The sequence below is a fragment of the Panulirus ornatus genome, chromosome 46 (genome assembly GCF_036320965.1).
Source record: "Panulirus ornatus isolate Po-2019 chromosome 46, ASM3632096v1, whole genome shotgun sequence".
NCBI classification, from domain to species: Eukaryota; Metazoa; Arthropoda; class Malacostraca; order Decapoda; family Palinuridae; genus Panulirus; species Panulirus ornatus.
In genome coordinates this window covers 13,183,316-13,211,183 of record NC_092269.1, presented here as the reverse complement: position 1 = coordinate 13,211,183, position 27,868 = coordinate 13,183,316, and the positions used below count along the sequence as shown (strand labels likewise).

The following is a 27,868-nucleotide window of genomic DNA, read 5'->3' as shown; positions in this document are numbered from 1 at the left end:
TAAGTAATGAAAGGGTAAGAGAAAGGTGTGGTTAGGTTAGGTTAGGTTGAGAGAGCAGAAGAGGGTGTTTTGAAATGGTTTGGTCACATGGAGAGAATGAGTGAGGAAAGATTGACCAAGAAGTTATATGTGTCAGAGGTGGAGGGAACAAGGAGAAGTGGGAGACCAAATTGGAAGTGGAAAGATGGAGTGAGAAAGATTTTGAGTGATCGGGGCCTGAACATGCAGGAGGGTGAAAGGCATGCAAGGAATAGAGTGAACTGGAACGATGTGGTATACTGGGGTTGACGTGCTGTCAATGGATTGAACCAGAGCATGTGAAGCGTCTGGGGTAAACCATGGAAAGTTTTGTGGGGCCTGGATGTGGAAAGGGAGCTGTGGTTTTGGTGCATTATACATGACAGCTAGAGACTGAGTGTGAACGAATGTGGCCTTTGTTGTCTTTTCCTAGCGCTACCTTGCACGCACGCAGGGGGAAGGGGCTGTCATTTCATGTGTGGCACGGTGGTGATGGGAATGAATACAGGCCGCAAGCATGAATTATGTACATGTGTATATATGTATATGTCTGTGTGTGTGTTTATTTTATTCATTTATTTTACTTTGTAGCTGTCTCCCGCGTTAGCGAGGTAGCGCAAGGAAACAGATGTGAGAATGGCCCAACCCACCCACATACACATGTATATACATACACGTCCACACACACAAATATACATACCTATACATCTCAACGTATACATATATATACACTGCTGCACTGTGTGTGTATGTATATGTGTGTATATATATGTGAGTATATATATGTGTGTGTATATATATATATGTATACGTTGAGATGTATTGGTATGTATATGTGCGTGTGTGGACATACATGTGTATGTGGGAATGTGGGCCATTCTTTTGTCTGTTTCCTTGCGCTACCTCGCTAATAAGGGAGACAGCGAAAAAGTATAATAAAAAAAAAATAAATGTCGCCAAACAATCAAATATTACTATACTCAAAAATTATCATACTATTTTCTAAGTACTATATAAATTATTGCATTTTCATGAAATTTGTCTTTACATGGAAATGAATCATACAATGTACAAAGATTAATGAAAATTACAAAAGCCAGTGAAAGACAAACAAAAACAAATTAAGTTACAGGGATGACTTGCTGAGCCACTACACTGGACACAGTGAAGAAAGAGATGACCAATGATTCCCATTCGTTCATGTTGGAATCATTTCCAAACTTTGCGCAGTACCCTCACCATAAATTTCCTATCAGTCATTAGTAAATATTCTATAAAGGTCTCCATACTTTTTAGATCACTTCACAAAAAACATACATATACCCTTGACACTTATAATAATGAGACCGTTAGATGTATGATAGTTTATCCTAATACATAAAAAAGTGACCATTTCTTACAGAGAACATTTGGGTGTGTCAGTGATGATCTGTTGGATGAAAGTGAGTGCAATGTGAGCCTTTCTGCTACTAAGATATATACGACCATATTTCTTCGAAATTGATTAAATCAACTCAGTAAGCCACAAGTTATGGACTGCTAGATGGTTGCAGGATTGACCATCTCTCATACATGGAAAATAAACACTCACCTTATAAAAGGTAAAGGTTGTGCAGCAGTGAGTGAGCTACACAGTTTACCAATACATATGTTCCACATTCTGCTTTTAATCCTGGATGTACTGAGCTCTTCCAGAACTTCAGAATAGTTACAGTCTGAAATAAAAAATGAAATACTAAAGAACCCTTCAAACACCACTGATTCTCCTACTTGCTGGGGATTAAAGACTTTGCACCATATGCATCAGACTAATAGTACCCAAGTAGTTAAGTATCAAGCACTCCATACCATTTTATGGGCGAGTTGCTTTGGCAGGTTAGTATGCATAATCTATTTGTAATCATCTGTTTCCTGGATTTCTGAATTATGGTAAGTGAAGTAGCAGGGCAAACCACAAAAAGGCCTGTGAGGGCTGGATGTGGAGAAAGGGCTGAAGTGCATTGCACATGACAACTGGAGAATGGATGTGAGCGAATGCAGCCTTTCTTCACCTGTTCCTGGTGCTACTTTACTAACATGGGAAACAGTTACCAAGTATGAAAAAAATTACCTGCTTGTACTGTACAGGAAGAAAGTTTTGTACTTGTGGGGGCCCATTTCTTAAAACATACTTAATTATCATGCACCTTAAATCTATGTACGGTGTCTGCATTCATCCATTACTCCCATGTTATAAAAAGAAATTCTTAACATAATTTTTAACAAGTTTCTTAATTTCATGCTATGTCCTTTGGTCACACTCAGTCCCTGTATCAGCTGAAAAACTGCTTACTGTTCATGTCTCCCCTTACTCTTCTCTCTTCCAAGGTGAGCAAATTTAAAGCCTTCACCTTTCCCTGTAACTTAGCTTTCATAACTCTCATAACATCTTTACTGCCCTCCTCTACACCTTCTCAGTTCAATCTTTGTGCTTCTTTATATGCAGTGACCAAATCTAGGAAGCATGTTCCAGTTCTGGCTCAATGTAAGATATGAACTGCTTGCGAATTATCTCCTTATCCATAAACATACTTGAAAGCCATTCTGACATTTGCCAGAAATTAGTTTGCCTCCTTTGTTTATCCATATTTCTGATGCCCATTCCCTCTAGGAACTCCCTCAGTGGGGTGACTAAGGCAAAACAGTATCCATAACTGAACTCTAATGCCGCTTCTTAGCCCTTGGTGCCTCACCCTTAACAGGCCATGGGCAGAGGGCAACTCTAGCACAGCATTTCCAGTGTTTCCTACCTAATATTACAAACTACTATTTCTACTTAATGCTCCCTCCTAATTTTCCTACCTACTACTCTATCTATTCCTTCAACAATTTTGCCAAAGCGTATGGCTAGCACACAGTGCTCACCATAAGAAAATCTATTTATGCAGAATGATTTGTGTGGGTTAAGTGTTGTCACGTGTTATGTGTGACAAGGAGAAATTGTATTTTTTTGGACAGAATGCAATTAGTCCACATGTGGATGTGGCAGAAAGGAAAAACAGCTACCTGGGCCAAAGGAGTGCTGCTTCACAACCACTGAAGAGCTGGCTCAATATGCAGCCATCACTAAACTTCCCAATACCTAGGGACTCTAGCAACAGGTTTAGGGATGATATAACTCCCTAGTCCTTCTCACACAGAATCCTGAAACTAATTTCCTCCCAGCAAATAATCTTAATGAGGCCCTCTTTCAATTTGTCCCATCCTGAATACTTTGGGGAGAATTTGATCAAACATGTAATAGACCAACTCTGGAGTCTCCTCAGGTTCCCTTGTAAGCTGATGCAATCTTTGTCTCTTTTCACTTCCCTCATGACCTTTATCTCGAATGCAAACATACTCATGTAGGAGTCTAAACTTTTAGGCAAGTCATTTACATATATCATGAAGAGTAAAGGTCCCAAAACAGAACACTGGGGCACTCTGTTGGGTACCTTCAACCATTTGGAAAAGGCTCCTCTGACAAATGCTCTTTATTCTCTTCCACTAATATAATATTCAATCTCTTAAAGGAGTTTTCCCCATTTCCCTGCCTGGTATTCCAGCTTTCTGATCAACCTCTAATGCAGTACTATATCAAACGCTTCTGGTATTCAAAATATAATCTACCCAGCCTTCCTCTTGTCTACGACAGATCTTACTTAAAGAAATATAAGAGGTTCATTACACTAACCTCCTTTCTCTAAAATCATGTCACCTTTAACATAGATAATTTCTCTTCTGTAGAATTTCATCTATTTGCTTTCTGATTATCTTTTCCAGAACCTTATAGATCACACTCTCTAAGATGACTGGTCTGTAGTTCAGCATCTCTCCCTGATCTCTCTTATAGATTTACCCTTTTCCACCTTGGCACTTTGCCTTTCTCCAGCAAGAGGCCTGTCTAGCGTATCTGTACACATTTGCAGCAAACGGTGAAACTTCATCAGGACCAAGAGCCTTGTATAGGTCAAGACATTTCAGTATTTTGTTAGTCTCTTCTAAAATTTTCTTAATGTTTTTCCTAGAGATCTCAGCATTTTCTGAAGTTTCCTCCCCATTCCATCTCCCTTCTGATGGAAACTACAGTGTTTTCCACAGTGAAAACATAAGAATTTGTAATTCAATTCCTCACATATCCTCTTATCATCCTCAGCTACTTTTCCCTCTGAATCCCTAAATTCAATTAGCTACTCTTTAAATAGCAATCAACTTCTAACAAGTCTATGGAAAAGTCTTAAATTTTCACATGCATTGTCCAAAACATTCTTTTCAAAATTTCTCTGTTCCTCCTTTCTTATTCTGCTATACTTGTTCCTTATTCTCTTATGCCTTACATAAGCTAACTGGCCAGAGTGGAAAAGTCTTAAATTTTCACATGCATTGTCCAAAACATTCTTTTCAAAATTTCTCTGTTCCTCCTTTCTTATTCTGCTATACTTGTTCCTTATTCTCTTATGCCTTACATAAGCTAACTGGCCAGTACATCTCCAGTACAGCACATCTCAAAGCTCTCTTACGTTTTTGGCATCTTTCTTTAAACCATTCTTTCTCTTTCTTAAGATTCCTGATGTATCTAAGGCTTAAAGTATACATGTTCCTACCTCTTCAATGTAAATTTCACAGAACCATTCAATACAATACCCTGGCTCCTGGTTACTGGACTCCATATCCTAATCTATGCTACTACAGAAATGGTTAAGTTCTGTGTAGGTTACCTATCTATGCTGTACAAATAGATAATCCAACTTTCTATGCTATTCAGTGATCCTTTGTAAATATACAGCATTCAGTTCTCTTATTTACTCTATTACATCCACAGATCATCCTTAAACTGAAAGAGTACTTCTTTACATTTTCATTCACCAGAATCTTACCCAGCATCACACACTAAGTGTAATTACCTGACTGTACAGGATGGGGAGAGTTTCACATTCACAGGGCCCCATCACTTGTACTTTTTGAGCCATCTAAACGACTATTAAATCTTTTAAAGTTGCCCACATTCACAGTCCTCTTGCACAAAATATTCCAACCATCTGCTAACCCTACTCTTAATCAGTACTTTTGCATCCTTCTCAAACATCCCTATCCTCAACTTCTGATCATGACCTCTGGTAGCTCTGGTACTAGATGATATATATGGACTACCACCAAAAGCTAAAAGGCAACTATATAGCCTAGAAAAAGAGGTGATCAATATATGACAATTCTCTGTGTTACACAATTTTTTTTGAGGGTAGTAAGTGTCATTTCCTAATTGCTTATGCATAAAAAGTAGAGAAAAATGCTATCATTCTCTTCAAACTTTGTTTTGTGAACAGGACATTGATGTTTTGACATTCACCTATTTCCAATTGGACAACAGATGAAATCTGCACATTCTTATTCACAAACTATGAATCAATCAACATGGATTTTCACTAATGTTGAACAAAGTGATCAAAAAAGATTCAAAAGCAAACGATTTTTTGAGATTTACAATTGTACTGTAAATCACTTTCATGAATCAGACCCCAATTATATTCCTCCATCATGTTCTTGTTATATGTTCCTTGGTAGCGGCATTCAAAGTCCAGCATATCCTGGTGGAAGCCCTCGCCTTGCTCCTCCGAATACACTTCCATGTTCTTCTTGAATTTATCAAGATGAAGATCACAGTAATGGACTCTGAGGGACATCCTGCAGCCCATTTTGCCTTAGTTCTTCACCATAGTCTCATCCAGCTCCACGTAGTTTTCGGCCTTGTGATTGCCCAGGAAGTCCTGAACCACTCTGACAAAGCTGTACCAAGCTGCTTTCTCCTTCCTAGTGAGCATCTTTAGGAATTCCTTGCACCCTACCATCTTTATCTATGGTCAGATGAAGACACAAGTTTTGACCTTTGCCTTAGACAGCTTAAGGAAGAAGTCTTGAAGGTACGTGAAGGCTGCAGACTCATTATCTAGAGCTGTGACAAATTGTCTCATGAGGCCTAATTTTATGTCCAGCAGTGGCTCCCACTTGACACTGTTCATCCCCACAAAGAATTCATTCCGGTGTGGCCAATCCTGCCTATAGTAGTGCACCATGGTGTCCCTGCTGTCCTAAAAGCAAAGATAGCACAGAAACTTGGTAAAACTGTCATGGAGACCCAACAGGAATGCTACCATTTTGAAGTCTCCATTGACCTCCCAGCTCTACTCATCATACTTCAAGGCATCTGGCAAGGTTATGACATTGCTGTTTTCTTCTTTGAGGTGCACCAAGTGAGCCAGGGGAAGAGACAGGTACTTGTTCCCAACCTGGAGTAGCATGGCTTTGAGGCTCCTGGACCAGCTGTCAGTAAAGAGGCATCACTCATTCGGGTTACAGGTGATTCTGATTGCCTCGAACAGACTGGTTACAATGTGACAGAAGTAAATCCCATCTTGATGGGTGAAGAGGCTGAAAAAACCCAGGTGACGCTTCCTCTGATCTGCAATTTGCATACTTTCATCCAACAAGTTCCACTGCTTAAGCTAAGACATCAAAGGCTCAGCATTGGACTTTGTAAGACCAAGATCTCTGATCAAGTCACTGAGGTCATTTTGATTGGGGTAGTATGGGTATCTCTCCTCAGCTGCAACTCTGAATTTGTAATATGGATCTAGAACGTCTTCCTCCCTCTCCACTATTTATATTACTAGAAACTTCTAGAAAATTCTATATCAGCTATTCAGTACTGAATCTATGTGGAATGTTCTGAAAAATAGATTTTTTTTTTTTTTTTTTTTTTTTGCTTTGTCGCTGTCTCCCGCGTTTGCGAGGTAGCACAAGGAAACAGACGAAAGAAATGGCCCAACCCACCCCCATACACATGTATATACATACGTCCACACACGCAAATATACATACCTACACAGCTTTCCATGGTTTACCCCAGACGCTTCACATGCCTTGATTCAATCCACTGACAGCACGTCAACCCCAGTATACCACATCGCTCCAATTCACTCTATTCCTTGCCCTCCTTTCACCCTCCTGCATGTTCAGGCCCCGATCACACAAAATCTTTTTCACTCCATCTTTCCACCTCCAATTTGGTCTCCCTCTTCTCCTCGTTCCCTCCACCTCCGACACATATATCCTCTTGGTCAATCTTTCCTCACTCATTCTCTCCATGTGACCAAACCATTTCAAAACACCCTCTTCTGCTCTCTCAACCACGCTCTTTTTATTTCCACACATCTCTCTTACCCTTACGTTACTTACTCGATCAAACCACCTCACACCACACACTGTCCTCAAACATCTCATTTCCAGCACATCCATCCTCCTGCGCACAAGTCTATCCATAGTCCACGCCTCGCAACCATACAACATTGCTGGAACCATTATTCCTTCAAACATACCCATTTTTGCTTTCCGAGATAATGTTCTCGACTTCCACACATTCTTCAAGGCTCCCAGAATTTTCGCCCCCTCCCCCACCCTATGATCCACTTCCGCTTCCATGTTTCCATCCGCTGCCAGATCCACTCCCAGATATCTAAAACACTTCACTTCCTCCAGTTTTTCTCCATTCAAACTCACCTCCCAATTGACTTGACCCTCAACCCTACTGTACCTAATAACCTTGCTCTTATTCACATTTACTCTTAACTTTCTTCTTTCACACACTTTACCAAACTCAGTCACCAGCCTCTGCAGTTTCTCACATGAATCAGCCACCAGCGCTGTATCATCAGCGAACAACAACTGACTCACTTCCCAAGCTCTCTCATCCCCAACAGACTTCATCCTTGCCCCTCTTTCCAAAACTCTTGCATTCACCTCCCTAACAACCCCATCCATAAACAAATTAAACAACCATGGAGACATCACACACCCCTGCCGCAAACCTACATTCACTGAGAACCAATCACTTTCCTCTCTTCCTACACGTACACATGCCTTACATCCTCAATAAAAACTTTTCACTGCTTCTAACAACTTGCCTCCCACACCATATATTCTTAATACCTTCCACAGAGATAAATTTCAAAATATCATTATTCTGATCACAAACGCAAAGTCTCAAGGGAATAATAACCATGTTCTATACTTTTTACATAAAATCAGAAAATAAAACTTATTAACTAGGAATAAAAAAGTAAAAATCTGTTAAACAATGATAATCTATGCATGGCACAAACTGAAGGTATAAAAGAAAATATGTTAAACCTTAAGGCCACTTAACAGGGAAGATACAGATTTGTTAAGTATTCAAGAATACCATTAAACATACTGAAAATAAATAAAATAAAACTATATGACAGCCCAGCCAGGAAGCTCACACAAATACTCAATGTACTGTATGCTCAGGAGAAATAAGAGATGTGCAAGGAACAACTATAAAGATAATTAAAAGGAAATGATACATGATTAAAATCAATCCTAGTAGGACCAAGGACTGAAAATAATGCAATGTAGGTGGCAGCTGAGAACAGTCTTATAAATCAAGCAAGATGTGGGGTGAGCACTTTGCACTACCCAGCCATTTTGGCTAGATCTCCTCACAGACTTGCAAGTAGGTAGACACTGTACCTCATGAAGAAGTATTTAGTGTCAACATCATCCAGGTGATTTTGAAACTTAACCCTTTGGGTGTACCAGTCGACTGCAGTTGACAAAAGTATCATCACAATTGTGTGTGGCAGCTGACTATAGTTTACCTCTATCAAAAAATGTTCCCCCTTACCTCAGCAATCTTTCACTTTCTCTGGACTATGCAAAGAAAACTAGAACCAAGTGTTGTCATCTCCAGATACCTGCGATAAATAGAATGATCTACATGGTCATTCACCACATATCAGGTAAGTTATGGACATAATAACATCATAATATTCTGTGAATGAATAATTATGATCCATAAACAAAAACATGCTGATATTTACAATGTTTTGACAAGAAATAAGAGCTAGCATCCCTTTTACCATTCAAAAGTTTTCTCCAAATCTTTCCAAGGACCAATGGGAGGAGAAAAACAAAGGTGACAACATAAAAGATACAGAACGGACTGATGTTGATGGCCTTAGACTCAGACATGTCCCTTAGTATTATTACTAACGAATACCTCAGTTACTATCTTAATTGTGCATTTTGTTTTCCTAAGTTGAATCAAAATGCTTTGCAAAAGTTCATGATGTTTCATTCAACTCATTAAAGAATCAGAAGTGGACACAAGAGATGGGCTTGGGGTGGTAAAGATTTATAATCTTATTTTTTTTTTTATTATACTTTGTCGCTGTCTCCCGCGTTTGAGAGGTAGCGCAAGGAAACAGACGAAAGAAATGGCCCAACCCCCCCCCATACACATGTATATACATACGTCCACACACGCAAATATACATACCTACACAGCTTTCCATGGCTTACCCCAGACACTTCACATGCCTTGATTCAATCCACTGACAGCACGTCAACCCCGGTATACCACATCGTTCCAATTCACTCTATTCCTTGCCCTCCTTTCACCCTCCTGCATGTTCAGGGCCCGATCACACAAAATCTTTTTCACTCCATCTTTCCACCTCCAATTTGGTCTCCCTCTTCTCCTTGTTCCCTCCACCTCCAACACATATATCCTCTTGGTCAATCTTTCCTCACTCATCCTCTCCATGTGCCCAAACCACTTCAAAACACCCTCTTCTGCTCTCTCAACCACGCTCTTTTTATTTCCACACATCTCTCTTACCCTTACGTTACTTACTCGATCAAACCACCTCACACCACACATTGTCCTCAAACATCTCATTTCCAGCACATCCATCCTCCTGCGCACAACTCTATCCATAGCCCACGCCTCGCAACCATACAACATTGTTGGAACCACTATTCCTTCATACATACCCATTTTTGCTTTCCGAGATAATGTTCTCGACATCCATACATTCTTCAAGGCTCCCAGAATTTTCGCCCCTCCCCCACCCTATGGTCCACTTCCGCTTCCATGGTTCCATCCGCTGCCAGATCCACTCCCAGATATCTAAAACACTTCACTTCCTCCAGTTTTTCTCCATTCAAACTCACCTCCCAATTGACTTCACCCTCAACCCTACTGTACCTAATAACCTTGCTCTTATTCACATTTACTCTTAACTTTCTTCTTCCACACACTTTACCAAACTCAGTCACCAGCTTCTGCAGTTTCTCACATGAATCAGCCACCAGCGCTGTATCATCAGCGAACAACAACTGACTCACTTCCCAAGCTCTCTCATCCCCAACAGACTTCATACTTGCCCCTCTTTCCAAAACTCTTGCATTTACCTCCCTAACAACCCCATCCATAAACAAATTAAACAACCATGGAGACATCACACACCCCTGCCGCAAACCTACATTCACTGAGAACCAATCACTTTCCTCTCTTCCTACACGTACACATGCCTTACATCCTTGATAAAAACTTTTCACTGCTTCTAACAACTTGCCTCCCACACCATATATTCTTAATACCTTCCACAGAGCATCTCTATCAACTCTATCATATGCCTTCTCCAGATCCATAAATGCTACATACAAATCCATTTGCTTTTCTAAGTATTTCTCACATACATTCTTCAAAGCAAACACCTGATCCACACATCCTCTACCACTTCTGAAACCGCACTGCTCTTCCCCAATCTGATGCTCTGTACATGCCTTCACCCTCTCAATCAATACCCTCCCATATAACTTACCAGGAATACTCAACAAACTTATACCTCTGTATATATATATATATATATATATATATATATATATATATATATATATATATATATATATATATATATATATTTTTTTTTTTTGCTTTGTCGCTGTCTCTCGCGTTTGCGAGGTAGCGCAAGGAAACAGACGAAAGAAATGGCCCAACCCTCCCCCATACACTTGTATATACATACGTCCACACAAGCAAATATACATACCTACACAGCTTTCCATGGTTTACCCCAGACGCTTCACATGCCCTGATTCAACCCACTGACAGCACGTCAACCCCGGTATACCACATCGATCCAATTCACTCTATTCCTTGCCCTCCTTTCACCCTCCTGCATGTTCAGGCCCCGATCACAAAATCTTTTTCACTTCATCTTTCCACCTCCAATTTGGTCTCCCACTTCTCCTCGTTCCCTCCACCTCTGACACATATATCCTCTTGGTCAATCTTTCCTCACTCATTCTCTCTGTGTGCCCAAACCATTTCAAAACACCCTCTTCTGCTCTCTCAACCACGCTCTTTTTATTTCCACACATCTTTCTTACCCTTACGTTACTTACTCGATCAAACCACCTCACACCATACATCGTCCTCAAACATCTCATTTCCAGCACATCCACCCTCCTGCACACAACTCTATCCATAGCCCACGCCTCGCAACCATACAACATTGTTGGAACCACAATCCCTTCAAACATACCCATTTTTGCTTTCCGAGATAATGTTCTCGACTTCCAAACATTCTGTTTCTAAAATGGGAAACAGAAGAAGGAGTCACGCAGGGAGTGCTCATCCTCCTCGAAGGCTCAGACTGGGGTGTCTAAATGTGTGTGGATGTAACCAAGATGTGAAAAAAGGAGAGATAGGTAGTATGTTTGAGGAAAGGAACCTGGATGTTTTGGCTCTGAGTGAAACGAAGCTCAAGGGTAAAGGGGAAGAGTGGTTTGGGAATATCTTGGGAGTAAAGTCAGGGGTTAGTGAGAGGACAAGAGCAAGGGAAGGAGTAGCAGTACTCCTGAAACAGGAGTTGTGGGAGTATGTGATAGAATGTAAGAAAGTAAATTCTCGATAAATATGGGTAAAACTGAAAGTTGATGGAGAGAGATGGGTGATTATTGATGCATATGCACCTGGGCATGAGATCATGAGAGGCAAGTGTTTTGGGAGCAGCTGAATGAGTGTGTTAGTGGTTTTGATGCACGAGACCAGGTTATAGTGATGGGTGATTTGAATGCAAAGGTGAGTAATGTGGCAGTTGAGGGAATAATTGGTATACATGGGGTGTTCAGTGTTGTAAATGGAAATGGTGAAGAGCTTGTAGATTTATGTGCTAAAAAGGACTGGTGATTGGGAATACCTGGTTTAAAAAGCGAGATATACATAAGTATACATATGTAAGTAGGAGAGATGGCCAGAGAGCGTTATTGGATTACGTGTTAATTGACAGGCGCGCGAAAGAGAGACTTTTGGATGTTAATGTGCTGAGAGGTGCAACTGGAGGGATGTCTGATCATTATCTTGTGGAGGCTAAGGTGAAGATTTGTATGGGTTTTCAGAAAAGAAGAGTGAATGTTGGGATGAAGAGGGTGGTGAGAGTAAATGAGCTTGGGAAGGAGACTTGTGTGAGGAAGTACTAGGAGAGACTGAGTACAGAATGGAAAAAAGTGAGAACAATGGAAGTAAGGGGAGTGGGGGAGGAATGGGATGTATTTAGGGAATCAGTGATGGATTGCGCAAAAGATGCTTGTGGCATGAGAAGAGTGGGAGGTGGGTTGATTAGAAAGGGTAGTGAGTGGTGGGATGAAGAAGTAAGATTATTAGTGAAAGAGAAGAGAGAGGCATTTGGACGATTTTTGCAGGGAAAAAATGCAATTGAGTGGGAGATGTCTAAAAGAAAGAGACAGGAGGTCAAGAGAAAGGTGAAACAGGTGAAAAAGAGGGCAAGTGAGAGTTGCGGTGAGAGAGTATCATTAAATTTTAGGGAGAATAAAAAAGATGTTCTGGAAGGAGGTAAATAAAGTGCGTAAGACAAGGGAGCAAATGGGAACTTCAGTGAAGGGCGCAAATGGGGAGGTGATAACAAGTAGTGGTGATGTGAGAAGGATATGGAGTGAGTATTTTGAAGGTTTGTTGAATGTGTTTGATGATAGAGTGGCAGATATAGGGTGTTTTGGTCGAGGTGGTGTGCAAAGTGAGAGGGTTAGGGAAAATGATTTGGTAAACAGAGAAGAGGTAGCAAAAGCTTTGCGGAAGATGAAAGCCGGCAAGGCAGCCGGTTTGGATGGTATTGCAGTCGAATTTATTAAAAAAGGGGGTGACTGTATTATTGACTGGTTGGTAAGGTTATTTAATGTATGTATGACTCATGGTGAGGTGCCTGAGGATTGGCAGAATGCTTGCATAGTGCCATTGTACAAAGGCAAAGGGGATAAGAGTGAGTGCTCAAATTACAGAGGTATAAGTTTGTTGAGTATTCCTGGTAAATTATATGGGAGGGTATTGATTGAGAGGGTGAAGGCATGTACAGAGCATCAGATTGGGGAAGAGCAGTGTGGTTTCAGAAGTGGTAGAGGATGTGTGGATCAGGTGTTTGCTTTGAAGAATGTATGTGAGAAATACTTACAAAAGCAAATGGATTTGTATGTAGCATTTATGGATCTGGAGAAGGCATATGATAGAGTTGATAGAGATGCTCTGTGGAAGGTATTAAGAATATATGGTGTGGGAGGCAAGTTGTTAGAAGCAGTGAAAAGTTTTTATCAAGGATGTAAGGCATGTGTACGTGTAGGAAGAGAGGAAAGTGATTGGTTCTCAGTGAATGTAGGTTTGCGGCAGGGGTGTGTGATGTCTCCATGGTTGTTTAATTTGTTTATGGATGGGGTTGTTAGGGAGGTGAATGCAAGAGTTTTGGAATGAGGGGCAAGTATGAAGTCTGTTGGGGATGAGAGAGCTTGGGAAGTGAGTCAGTTGTTGTTCGCTGATGATACAGCGCTGGTGGCTGTTTCATGTGAGAAACTGCAGAAGCTGGTGACTGAGTTTGGTAAAGTGTATGAAAGAAGAAAGTTAAGAGTAAATGTGAATAAGAGCAAGGTTATTAGGTACAGTAGGGTTGAGGGTCAAGTCAATTGGGAGGTGAGTTTGAATGGAGAAAAACTGGAGGAAGTGAAGTGTTTTAGATATCTGGGAGTGGATCTGGCAGCGGATGGAAACATGGAAGCGGAAGTGGATCATAGGGTGGGGGAGGGGGCGAAAATTCTGGGAGCCTTGAAGAATGTGTGGAAGTCGAGAACATTGTCTCGGAAAGCAAAAATGGGTATGTTTGAAGGAATAGTGGTTCCAACAATGTTGTATGGTTGCGAGGCGTGGACTATGGATAGAGTTGTGCGCAGGAGGATGGATGTGCTGGAAATGAGATGTTTGAGGACAATGTGTGGTGTGAGGTGGTTTGATCGTGTAAGTAACGTAAGGGTAAGAGAGATGTGTGGAAATAAAAAGAGCGTGGTTGAGAGAGCAGAAGAGGGTGTTTTGAAATGGTTTGGGCACATGGAGAGATTGAGTGAGGAAAGATTCACCAAGAGGATATATGTGTCGGAGGTGGAGGGAACGAGGAGAAGTGGGAGACCAAATTGGAGGTGGAAAGATGGAGTGAAAAAGATTTTGTGTGATCGGGGCCTGAACATGCAGGCAGGTGAAAGGAGGGCAAAGAATAGAGTGAATTGGAGCGATGTGGTATACCGGGGTTGACGTGCTGTCAGTCGATTGAATCAACGCATGTGTATGGGGGTGGGTATGGCCATTTCTTTTGTCTGTTTCCTTGCGCTACCTCGCAAACGCGGGAGACAGCGACAAAGCAAAAAAAAAAAAAAAAAAAAAAAAAAAATTATTTATTGGTTCTCAGTGAATGTAGGTTTGCGGCAGGGGTGTGTGATGTCTCCATGGTTGTTTAATTTGTTTATGGATGGGGTTGTTAGGGAGGTGAATGCAAGAGTTTTGGAAAGAGGGGCAAGTATGAAGTCTGTTGGGGATGAGAGAGCTTGGGAAGTGAGTCAGTTGTTGTTCGCTGATGATACAGCGCTGGTGGCTGATTCATGTGAGAAACTGCAGAAGCTGGTGACTGAGTTTGGTAAAGTGTATGAAAGAAGAAAGTTAAGAGTAAATGTGAATAAGAGCAAGGTTATTAGGTACAGTAGAGTTGAGGGTCAAGTCAATTGGGTGGTGAGTTTGAATGGAGAAAAACTGGAGGAAGTGAAGTGTTTTAGATATCTGGGAGTGGATCTGGCAGCGGATGGAAACATGGAAGCGGAAGTGGATCATACGGTGGGGGAGGGGGCGAAAATTCTGGGAGCCTTGAAGAATGTGTGGAAGTCGAGAACATTGTCTCGGAAAGCAAAAATGGGTATGTTTGAAGGAATAGTGGTTCCAACAATGTTGTATGGTTGCGAGGCGTGGACTATGGATAGAGTTGTGCGCAGGAGGATGGATGTGCTGGAAATGAGATGTTTGAGGACAATGTGTGGTGTGAGGTGGTTTGATCGAGTAAGTAACGTAAGGGTAAGAGAGATGTGTGGAAATAAAAAGAGCGTGGTTGAGAGAGCAGAAGAGGGTGTTTTGAAATGGTTTGGGCACATGGAGAGATTGAGTGAGGAAAGATTCACCAAGAGGATATATGTGTCGGAGGTGGAGGGAACGAGGAGAAGTGGGAGACCAAATTGGAGGTGGAAAGATGGAGTGAAAAAGATTTTGTGTGATCGGGGCCTGAACATGCAGGAGGGTGAAAGGAGGGCAAGGAACAGAGTGAATTGGATCGATGTGAGGAAAGATTGACCAAGAGGATATATGTGTCGGAGGTGGAAGGAACGAGGAGAAGTGGGAGACCAAATTGGAGATGGAAAGATGGAGTGAAAAAGATTTTGTGTGATCGGGGCCTGAACATGCAGGAGGGTGAAAGGAGGGCAACGAATAGAGTGAATTGGATCAATGTGGTATATCGGGGTTGACGTGCTGTCAGTGGATTGAATCAGGGCATGTGAAGCGTCTGGGGTAAACCATGGAAAGCTGTGTAGGTATGTATATTTGCGTGTGTGGACATATGTATATACATGTGTATGGGGGTGGGTTGGGCCATTTCTTTCGTCTGTTTCCTTGCGCTACCACACAAACGCGGGAGACAACGACAAAGCAAAAAAAAATAAATAAAAAAATTTATTTATTTTAGGGAAAATAAAAACATGTTCTGGAAGGAGGTAAATAAAGTGCGTAAGACAAGGGAGCAAATGGGAACTTCAGTGAAGGACGCAAATGGGGAGGTGATAACAAGTAGTGGTGATGTGAGAAAGAGATGGAGTGAGTATTTTGAAGGTTTGTTGAATGTGTTTGATGATAGAGTGGCAGATATAGGGTGTTTTGGTCGATTTGGTGTGCAAAGTGAGAGGGTTAGGGAAAATGATTTGGTAAACAGAGAAGAGGTAGTAAAACCTTTGCGGAGGACAACCATTCAAGATACAAGACTCCGGCAAGGCAGCATATATATATATATATATATTTCATACATATTTGCCATTTCCCGCATTAACGAGGTAGCATCAAGACGCAACAGCTTGGTAGAAAGGGAGCTTGTGTATGTGTAATGCATAAACATTAGGCTGATCTTAGTGCAGCCTTTGTTTCCATAGTTATGAATCATCATAACATGTGGTCATCTCACACTTCACTTATGCATTAAGGATATTCTTGTAAAGTTCTTTACTTAGTTCATAAAGCTTCTGACTGTAAGAACAGCAGAAGTGACATTGTGCTTAAACTTTTCAAAAGTTTGTATCAAGTTTGTAAGAGTAACTTGGCCGTAAGAGTCGAAGTGTTAAACTTATGACACCCAGAATCGTCCACAGCAGGTTGCCATGTGATGAAGTAAGCTTTAAATTGCAAAATTCATGATGTTCAAGTGAGTAAATACAGAGAGAAAGTGACAATTAAAGTGACCATAAAAATATGTTGTGTGGAAAAGTGAAAAGTGAATCAGTGGAAAGCGAAATAATTGCCTTGGTAATACAACAAATGGCATCCTACATTTCACACAACCGAGACCAGGGTCAGTGAGTATCCCTGATACCAGAAGTAGTGCAGTCTTAAGCTGCAGGAGATTTAGAAAGATTCTAGGAAACAACAGGACTCATTCATTGGGGTTAGTATAAAGAAATGAAAAAAAAATTAAATTGACGTTTCTACAAAGAATTACTGATACAAAAACTTTCCAATGCATTTTACCTTTTCATTACAAGAACTTCAATTTACAATTCAAAAACATCTAATCCATTCATAACAAAAAATTCATAAATGATCTCTTTACTAACCTTCCCCTTTCTGAGCAGATGCAGTCTCAAGAACAAGTTGCTCCTTGTCTGAACTCCAAACATGAAGTTGAGGGATAAAGTGTCTTTCATCCTCCATACTTTCTTCTGGTACATTCTCCAATCTGATTTCAAATGCTGCAACATCACTGATGTCTTTTTCTGATTGTTGTGAAGGCTGGCAACAAAAGCCCTGCTTCTGAGATAAGGTTTCTATCACTTCAAGTTTCCTCAAGGAGTGTGAAGCTTTCTGTGGAGTGGAAGGAACTTTACTCTCTTCACTAAGTTCTTTCTGGCTTAATGAACAAGAGATAGATGGTACATCTTTCTGACTTCCATAAAGATTTGTTAGTTCACTCTGGAATGTATCTCGTATATTCTTTACAGTGCCGTACAGATTTGGTAATGAAACTCCATTTTCACTTGAAACATTAATTTCATCTGTTGAATATTCAAATTGCGGCAAACTAGGAGTGACCTGTGGTGTGCTACATCCTGGCTGGTTTATATCTTTATTTTTCCCTACGTTCCCCAGTGCATCATTAGATTTTCCTGGTGGTGGATCAAAGGAAGTATTTCTTGAATTAATTGGTTGGTATGATGACCTGACGGCTTCTGATATACTCTCATTTGAAACATACCACTTAGCATCCTTAATCCTTCTACAAAAAAGATTTTCAACAAAGCCAGAGGAGGCTGGCACATGGGCCTTGGGAATACTTTTTTTCATCACAGGTTTTGGCTTAACTCTTGGTCTATCCAAAGTTCCAAGTCTTGCAAGTGAGCTGACTAGACCTGGATGTGATACTATTTGTGTCTCATGTTTGCTTAGTGAAGATTCATCCTTAAGTGCATCATTCATTTCCTCAGAATCATTGCTAACAACTCTGCTCTGTACTGTCCTCTCATTCAGAGTCAATACTTTTTCACTTTGGCTATCATATTGGTTTTCTACTTCAAGTACATTTTCACTGTCATCAGTATCACTAGAATCAAATTCTGGCAGCAAACATCTTATCTTCCCTTTCTCCTGAGAATACACAGGTGTTTCAAGTCCCTGACTTTCACGATGTTCCTCAGATATTTCAAGTGCTTGACTATGGTATTTTTCTAGTGCTTTTGAAAAACTCTTCTTCCTTTGTCGTTTGGATGCACTTTGGGGGGCAGTATCAAGAAGTATTGCAGTACGTTTATTCTCCTGTATCTTTATATGATTTGCACTTAATCTTGAAGCTATTTCAAATACACTCTTCTTTCTACAGACAACAGAGTCACTTTTACCATCAGTACTAATTCCTTTGACTTGTTTTGCTTTATTGCTTTTTATGCTATCTTTGTTATTTACTGCTTCCCCATCACTACATGTTTCCCAACTAACAATGGAGGTTTCAGGTTCAGGTGCAATTTCAGAAATCATATTTGTACCTTGACACTGCTTTGAATCTAACTGCTTTACATCATGTTGAGGGTCTACTCTGTACTGGACACTCTTTAAACTAATATCACTATCTAACATAAGAGGCTGTGTTTTTCTTTCCATCATACCTTTGGGATCTGTCCCTGAAGACAATTTTTTTGAGGCTCTAAATAATTCCGTTTTCTTTTTCACAAGAAAATTCCTTTTTTCTGTCTTGGTTAAGATGTTTGATGTTTCAATTTCTGAATCATCAGTTTCACTTGTTACAAAGCATGACCTACGCTTTCCCTTGCAACGTTTAATCCTTTCCTGAGCACCTGAGGAGATATCAGAATCTGAAGAATCTATGTGATTCTTCTTCCCAAAGAAGTTTCGTTTAATGCAAGCATCAGTTTCAGCTAATAATGGCTTAGTTAAAGTTCTCTTTTGAGGAAAAGAACTCCCACGTGTACTAACTGATGATTTTCTTACATAATAATTAATAGCAGTTTTGGACTGGGTATTCTTTTCTTTTCTACAGCTGTCTTGACTACTGGAAGAGAAATCTGGAGAACTACTCCTATCACCACTGCTTTCTGATTTCCTTCTTTTGCTTCTGCTGAACTCAACATTTATTTTGCTAAATTTTAATCTCCCTCTGCTGTTTCTGGAATCATCTTGAAACTCTTTCCTTCTTCTGTTTCTCTGCTTCGGTCCATTATGTACAGGAGATGTCTCTTCTAGACAACTGCTAGAGTTTACATTACTACTACTTTCACTTCCAAACAATGACCTTTGTGAGGCTTTTCTCTCAAAAGTACATGATTCAACATCATTCTGGCTCCTAGCAACTCTTTTCCTAATTTCATCAGTTTGAGGCAAGGACCTTCTATCTGAGTCTTTCCTTTTTGATGTTTGTCTCTCATCAGGAGAATTATTCCTTTTCCTACTTTCTCTTTTCAAGCTTTTAAGGTTTCTCATAATACTTTCTCTCTTCATGCTCCTACAATCAGTGATACCTGTATTCATGCCCCCATAATCATACTCTGCTAGATTAAGCACAGAAGATAGATGATCATCAGTGGTCTCCAACACACAGTCCTTGGGCCTAGGTACATTTACCTCTGCTACTGATACTTTCATTCTTTTTTGTGCCCTTCGTTTATGATTTTCAAGCGAGAATACCTTATATGTGTGATCATCAGTGGTTTCTAAGTAACATTTCTGGGGCCTAAGCTCATTTACCTTTGCCACTGATACACTCATTCTTTTTTGTGCCCTTCGTTTACGGTTTTCAAGCGAGAATACATTATATGTCTGAGTACTGTACAAATCTGCAACCACACTTGTGAGTTTGCTCCTCTGGAAGAATTTAATGTTCTTTTCAACATGAACTTTTGCAGGTACCTGTAATTTTGGTCCCCAGTTAAATAATATCCTTCCTGGCTGATTGCTAACAGCATTCAAAGGTTTCATTACTCTACTAACCTTCGAAGGTATCTCAGGAAACTCCTCCTCAGTACCAACTGCTACAGCTTCTGTTTTATCTTTAATATCTTGAATGGGTGATTCCTTGCATATTGAAGACTGCTTATTCTCTTTTTCCTTATCATTCATTATCTGAAGATTGTCTCTGTTATTCTGTGATTCAAGATTTTCTATTGGGAACTGATCACTTTTCTTTTTGCAGGCATGAAATTTTTGTAAAAAAATTTCTTGGTTAATCAACTTTTTTTTCTCCAGTGCAGCAATTCTCCTGCTACTTCTTCGACATACTCTCATCTGACAGGAATCTTCTGTTTCACTGCCACAACCATATGTGTCATAAGTATCAACACTGAAGGAATCCACAGGTGCAGGTTCATCTTCTGCAGCTTCACTTACACTAATTTTACATATTCCTGGTGTTCTCTTATTGTCATCACATGGTTTTTCTTTGTTTATGTCATCAGATCTGAGAGATTCATCTGTAAGTAAGATATCAGTGGCTAGAGGTGCAGCTTTTAATTTCTTTTTCTGTGGTAAGGCACAACTACTTTGTTGTTCCTTATCAGATGAAATGGAAAGTTGCACAGGATCATGTGTACTTATGTGACCAATGCATTTTGGCAATAACTTATTTTTATATTCAGGATCTTCATCACTGATTTTCTCAAATGATATTTCATTATCAGTTGTGTCAGTTGTTTCAAGTTTGGAACTGTTACAGCCAACTGCAACTCTGAAATCTTCTTCATTTGTATATAATGATTCATCATTTCTACTTGACAAAATTTGGTTATTAATATCCTTTTCAGAATCATACTCACAAAGTTCTACATTTGTATTAGAAATATTTTCCTTATCTATTTCCTTCCTTAAACTGGAAACTTCATTTCTGTACTTTGTACAAGCTCTATCTATGTGCAAACTTTTGTCTTGTGTCTCCTTGTCACTGTCATCATTCTCTGGTCTAATGCTTTCTATCACTGTCATCTCTTTCATGTTTACACTACTCATTATCCTCTTTTCAAGAACATCCACTCCATTCATTTCTCTTTTATCTTCTACATTGCTTCCACCATCAAAATAAGGAGAATCAAGCAAAATCCTTGTTGTTCCTGACTTTTTTTTTTCTTTCTTATCTTGATCAACCTTTATCTTTTCCTTTGAAGCAAGACTACTACTATTACTACCCAGACAATCTACATTTTCTTCTTCAGTATCCCTATCCTTAATGCCAACAGAGGAAGGTTCACCTCCAAGTTTATCCAGAACATCTAACCTTATTGTATTTTTAGGCACAGTCATATTTTGTAGCTTATCCCCAGTATACAAATCAGATCCAACATTGTTATCCATCACAACCAAATCATCAAAATTCTGAGGGCTACCAAATCCAAGATCTTCAAGCGAGTGTCTACCATTCTTCGAGGGTGATGATAAGAACAGTTGTTGTTCCTGTTGCTTCTTAACATTTTGTCTGCTCCCCTGATCAAGACATGTTGAGCTCCCCTTATGTATGTTTACATCAACAACTGAGTTTTCATTACTGTCACTATCCACTTTAGGAATCATTATTTCTTTAGTGCCTACCTGATCTTTATTAACATCATCTGAATATTCAGAACATCTTTCACTGTGTCCTTTATTAGATATAGGTATGATCAGATTTTCTTTATCTTCACGAAGAGTGCCTGCACCTTCAGTGCTAGTTCTACAACTTTCCTTACTAAACATAAACTTAGTATGACCTGATTGTTCTTCATTTTCAATGCTAACACCAGCACATGCTCCACAGTCCCCTTTCACAGACAAAGGCCCAACATCTTTCTCTGACTCTGCCTCGGTCTGATTAAGCAGTTTCTGACCAATAAATTCTATGTCTTCCTTGGAACCAACTAGAACGCTACTTCTCTTAATATCTATCATAAGATGTTCAGCTTTGAAAGTTTCTGTAAGTTTTACCTTTTCTTTCTCTATCATATTATCCTCTCCTGAAGACTTCAATTTCTGATATTCTTCCTTCTTCAATATATCTTTTGTTAAACTGACGGATGATACTAATTCATGCTCATCCACTTCAGCTGAGTCATTCACAACATTATGAATATGTCTGAGTTCTTGAAGTCTAGGTTTGTTGGGTTTACTACAGACATTCCCAGGGTCTACTACCTGACCTATACTATTATCATTACTATAATCACAATCTTTAGAAATAGGATCTGATTCCATATCATTCTGTTCTTTAAACTTATCTCTTTCAGAGAGAATACATGGAGTATTATCATACAAACATATCCCCTTTGTAAGATTGAATGACATCTGAGAGCTTTCATTTATGCTTCCTATGTCTCTAGTTAGATTATCATATTTTGCTAAGTGATCCTTATCACTTGCACTTTTGGTGGCTAAGTGACTACCTTGCTGGCTATCATTATCATCACTTGATCTAATGTGCTTATTGCATCTACTCTCAGTATTACTAATTATATTGTTAATAGAGCAATTGTCATTAGATGTGAGATTTGATTCTTCATAATTCTGTTCACTAAACTGACCTCTACTTGAAAGAATTCCTTGATCATCAGCTGATGAATTCATCCCATCAATATGGCTAGCAAGATCTCTTGATCTTTCTCTCTTAATTCCAATTACATATTCTGCAGATCCTGATCCTCTATCTTTAAAAGTACTATCATCCTTTCTTATGGGGTCTTCAGCACTTATGCTATCACTGGGAGGGGTATTAATCTGGTCATCGATATCAATAGAGAAACTCTGAGAAGACTTAAAATCATTTCTAAATCTTTGAAGTAACCGAGTGCTTCTATCTGTTGGCAACTTTTCTTCTTCATCAGAGACATCCGAATCTGTTATGCCTAAATCCTCAAGCATACTGTCTACTTTCTCTCCATTACTGTCTGCAACTGAGAAGCCTTGAGATACCTGAGATACAAGTGTCTTAGGTACATCATGACTTGCATCGTCAGATGAATCACTTACTGGGCCAATAATATCATCATCCTCATACATATCTAAGTGTCTCTCTTGAGTTTTATCAACATTCCTTCCTGTTCTATCCCTTTTTTTCTCCTCAGAAAGGAGTGAATCTTCTGAGTCCTGCAAGCAAAATGAACTATCTAAACAATCTAACTTATCATGTGGCTTCATATCATTCAAAATCTGCCTGATGATATCCTCTCCATTATCAACTTCTTCAGTTAAGTTGGTACTGTCGTTTTTGCTATCGAATTGTAGCTCTTCCACAGTATGGGTCATGGTGTTGTCTCCTGCTTGATTTTGGGTCAATTCATCAGAAGAGTCTTTGTTAGCATTTCCAACATCTAAGTTGATAATTTTCTCTTCACACAGATTTTCATGGCTAGCTGAGATATATCTAGTTTTATGTATATCCGTGTGGTCTTCAAGCTTTGCTTCACATGCAATATACCTTTCCTTTCCACAAGATTTTCTTTTGACTGCACAATCATTTTGTGCTCTGGAATTATCATTACTACTATCACTTTCATCATCTTCAAGATACAATTCCGATGATACTACTGGCAACTGCTTTTGTTCTTTTGTACTTCTTCCTTGTCTGACAGAATGTTTGTTTTTAAATTCATGATGTACATTTTCATCAAAACAATCATGTTTTGCAACCTCTGAGGGAGCCTTAACAATTTTAGTTGTCTTAGAATTAAGAGACTCATTCAGTTTCTGTTCTAGCTCTTGTTTCACGTCAGATATCTTTGTTTTGGTCAAACCTTCTGATTCTACTTGCATTTTCTGTTGATCCTGATCACACACCTTATCTCTTCCTTTACTTCCAATCTCATTATCAGAAATATCCTGTATCAATTCTTCAAGCTGTTTGGCTTCCTTAGCCAGTACCTTCTTTCTGCTATTCTTTACCAAGTTATCATCTTCCTCTTCAAATAGTTCATCACCTAATCCTACATCAAAATCATCCAGCCAACTTTCTAAAGATGGCAAAGCAGCCATTTCAACAGAATTCTTCTTACATCTTTTCTCCTGCTTCCTCTGGAATGCGTGGTACTGAGACTGCAGAATACTTTCACTCACTTCCAATAGTGACTGCAGTCGATACCATACAGCAGATGTCAGACCTCCCGGTAAACAACCTATTGAGAAAGAAAGATACGTGTAAGTTTGACAAAAGTAAATATATCTGAAACTAAGAGCAGACGTTTGTAATAAATGTTTCCCATTACTGATGCCTAGTGCCTGTCACACGCTACAACCATGCAGTAGTCCCTTTTTGAATTTGTCTCTAGCTGTCATGTGTAATGCACCAAAACCATAGCTCCCTTTCCACATCCAGACTCCACAGACCTTACCATGGTTTACCCTAGACGCTTCACATGTCCTGGTTCAATCCATTGACAGCACATTGACCCCAGTATACCACATCGCTCCAATTCACTCTATTCTTTGTGAGCCATTCACCCTCCTGGATGTTCAGGCCCCAATTGTTCAAAATCTTTTTCAGTACATCCTTCCACCTCCAATTTGGTCTCCCACTTCTTCTTCCCTCCATCTCTGAAACATATATCCTCTTTGTCAATCTTTCCTCACTCATTCTCTCCATGTGTCCAAACCATTTCAACGCACCCTCTTCTGCTCTCTCAACCATACTCGTTTTATTACTACAATCTCTCTTACCCTTTCATTACTTACTCAATCAAACCACCTCACACCACAAACATTTCATTTCCAACACATCCACCCTCCTCTGCACAACCCCATCTATAGCTCACACCTCGCAACCATATAACAATGTTGGAACCACTATTCCTTCAAACATACCTATTTTTGCTCTCCGAGATAATGTTCTTGCCTTCCACACATTCTTCAACACTCCCAGAACTTTTGCCCCCTCCTTCATCCTGTGACTCACTTCCACTTCCTTGCTTCCATTCACTGCTATATCCACTCCCAGATATCTAAAACACTTCACTTCCTCCAGTTAGTCTCCATTCAAACTTACCTCCAAATTAACTTCGTCCCTCAACTCTACTAAACCTAATAACCTTGCACTTATTCACATTTACTCTCAACTTTCTTCTTTCACAAACTTTACCAAACTCGGTCACCAACTTCTGTAATTTCTCACCCGAATCAGCCACCTCCACTGTACCATCAGCGAACAACAACTGACTCACTTCCATTCCCTCTCATCCAGAACAAAATGCATACTTGCTCCTCTCTCTATAACGCTTCCATTCACCATCCATAAACTAATTAAACAACCATGGAGACATCATGCTTCCCTGCTACAAACCAACATTCACTGGGAACCAATCACTTTCCTCTCTTACTACTCGTAAATATGCCTTACATCCTTGGTAAAAATTTTTCACTGCTTCTAGCAACTTACCTCCAACACCATATACTCTTAATACCTTCCACAAAGCATCTCTATCCACCCTATTATAAGCCTTCTCCAGATCCATAAAAATTACATAAAAATCCATGTTTTTCAAGGTATTTCTCAATAAAATTCTTCAAAGCAAACACCTCATCCACACATCCTTGACCTCTTCTGAAACCACACTGCTCTTCCCCAATCTGATGCTCTTTACATGCCTTTACCCTCTCAATCAATGCCCTTACATATATTTCCCAAAGAATAATCAACAAACTTATGCCTCTGTAATTGGAACACTCAACTTTATCCCCTTTGCCTTTGTACAATGGCACTATGCACGCATTCTACCAATCCTCAGGCACTTCACCATGATCCATACAATCAGTGAATATCCTTACCAACCAGTCAACAACAAAGTCACCCTCTTTTTGCACAAATTCCACTACAGTACCATTCAAACCCACCGCCTTGCAAGCTTTAATCTTCCGCAAAGCTTTCACTACCTCTTTGTTCACCAGACCATTCTCCCTGACCCTCTCACTTCGCACACCACCTTGACTAAAACCTATATCTGCCACTTTATCATCAAACACATTCAACAAACCTTCAAAATATTCACTCCATCTCCTCCTCACTTCCTCCCTACTTGTTACGACCTCCCAATTTGCCCCCTTAACCGATATTCCCATTTGTTCTCTTGTCTTAAACACTTTTTTACCTCGCAAACGCGGGAGACAGCGACAAAGCAAAAAAAAAAAAGAAAAAAAAAAACCTACTTCTAAAACATCTTTTTATTATCCCTAAAATTAAGTGAAACTCTCTCACCTCACCACTCATTTATCCTCTTTTTCATCTCCTGCACCTTTCTCTTGACATCCTTTCTTTTATACCTTTCTCAGTCATTTCCACTACTTCCTGGCAAAAATCATCCAAATGCCTCTCTCTTCTCTTTTACTAGCAATCTTACTTCTTCATCCCACCATTCACTACCCTTTCTAATCTACCCACCTCCCACCATTCTCATGCCACATGCATCTTTTGCACAAACCATCATTGCTTCCCTAAATACAACCCATTCTCCTCATTCCCCTTACATCATTTGCTCTCACCTTTTCCTGTTCTGCACTCAATCTCTCCTAGTACTTCCTCATACAAGTCTCCTTTCCAAGCTCACTTACTCTATCCACTCTCTTCTCCCCAACATTCTCTCTTCTTCTCTGAAAACCTCTACAAATCTTCACCTTCACCTCCACAAGATAGTGATCAGAAATCCCTCCAGCTGCCCCTCTCAGCAAAGTAACATTCAAAGTCTCTCTTTTGCATGCCTATCAATGAACACATAATTCAATAATGCACTTTGGCCATCTCTCCTAATCACATATAAGTATTACAACCATGTATTCCCAATCACCATTTCTTTTTCAGCACAAAAATCCACAAGCTCTTCACCATTTCCAATTCCAACACTGAACACCCTATGCACACCAATTATATCCTCAACTGCCACATTACTCATCTTTGCATTCAAATCACTCATCACTATATCTTGGTCTCATTGATCAAAGCTACTGGATGTGTATGTATATACATGTGTATGTGGGTGGATTGGGTCATTCTTATGTCTGTTTCCTTACTCTACCTCGCTAACATAGAAGACAGCAACAAAGTATAATAAATAAATGAATAAATATATATATATGTATACATATCATCCCTAGGGATAGGGGAGAAAGAATACTTCCCACGTATTCCCTGCATGTCGTAGAAGGCAACTAAAAGGGGAGGGAGCGGGTGGCTGTAAATCCTCCACTCTCGTTTTTTTCTTCTTTTTTAATTTTCCAAAAGAAGGAACAGAGAAGGGAGCCAGGTGAAGATATTCCCTCAAAAGGCCCAGTCCTCTGTTCTTAACGCTACCTCGCTAACATGGGAAATGGCGAAGTTTGAAAGAAAATATATTTTTTTATTATACTTTGTCGCTGTCTCCCGCGCTAGCAAGGTAGCGCAAGGAAACAGACGAAAGAATGGCCCCAACCCACCCGCATACACATGTATATACATACACGTCCACACACGCACATATACATACCTATACATCTCGACGTATACATATATATACACACAAAAACATACACATATATACACATGTACATTATTCATACTGTCTTCCTTTATTCATTCCTGTTGCCACCATGCCACACATGAAATGGGAAACCCCCTCACCATGCATGTGCACGAGGCAGCGTTAGGAAAAGACAACAAAGGCCATATTCGTTCACACTCAGTCTCTAGCTGTCATGTAATAATGCACCGAAACCACAGCTCCCTTTCCACATCCAGGCCCCACAGAACATTCCATGCTTTACCTCAGATGCTTCACATGCCCTGGTTCAATCTATTGACAGCACTTAGACCCCGGTATACCACATTGTTCCAATTCACTCTATTCCTTGCACACCTTTCACCCTCCTGCATGTTCAGGTCCCAATCACTCAAATTCTTTGTCACTC

At 39.9% G+C, this 27,868-nt stretch overlaps 1 protein-coding gene across 2 annotated transcripts in view; it reads right to left on the bottom strand.

Moving 5' to 3' along the window:
* The window catches only part of LOC139763141 (uncharacterized), a 486,471-nt gene that overhangs the window by 210,843 nt on the left and 247,760 nt on the right, over window positions 1-27,868 (bottom strand). For both annotated transcript variants that reach the window (XM_071688843.1, XM_071688844.1), the window contains exons 7-8: window positions 17,095-24,114; window positions 1,610-1,733 (exon numbers count right to left, since the gene is read on the bottom strand). In XM_071688843.1, coding sequence (XP_071544944.1) covers window positions 1,610-1,733; window positions 17,095-24,114 — 7,144 coding nt within the window. The remainder of the gene's footprint in view (window positions 1-1,609; window positions 1,734-17,094; window positions 24,115-27,868) is intronic.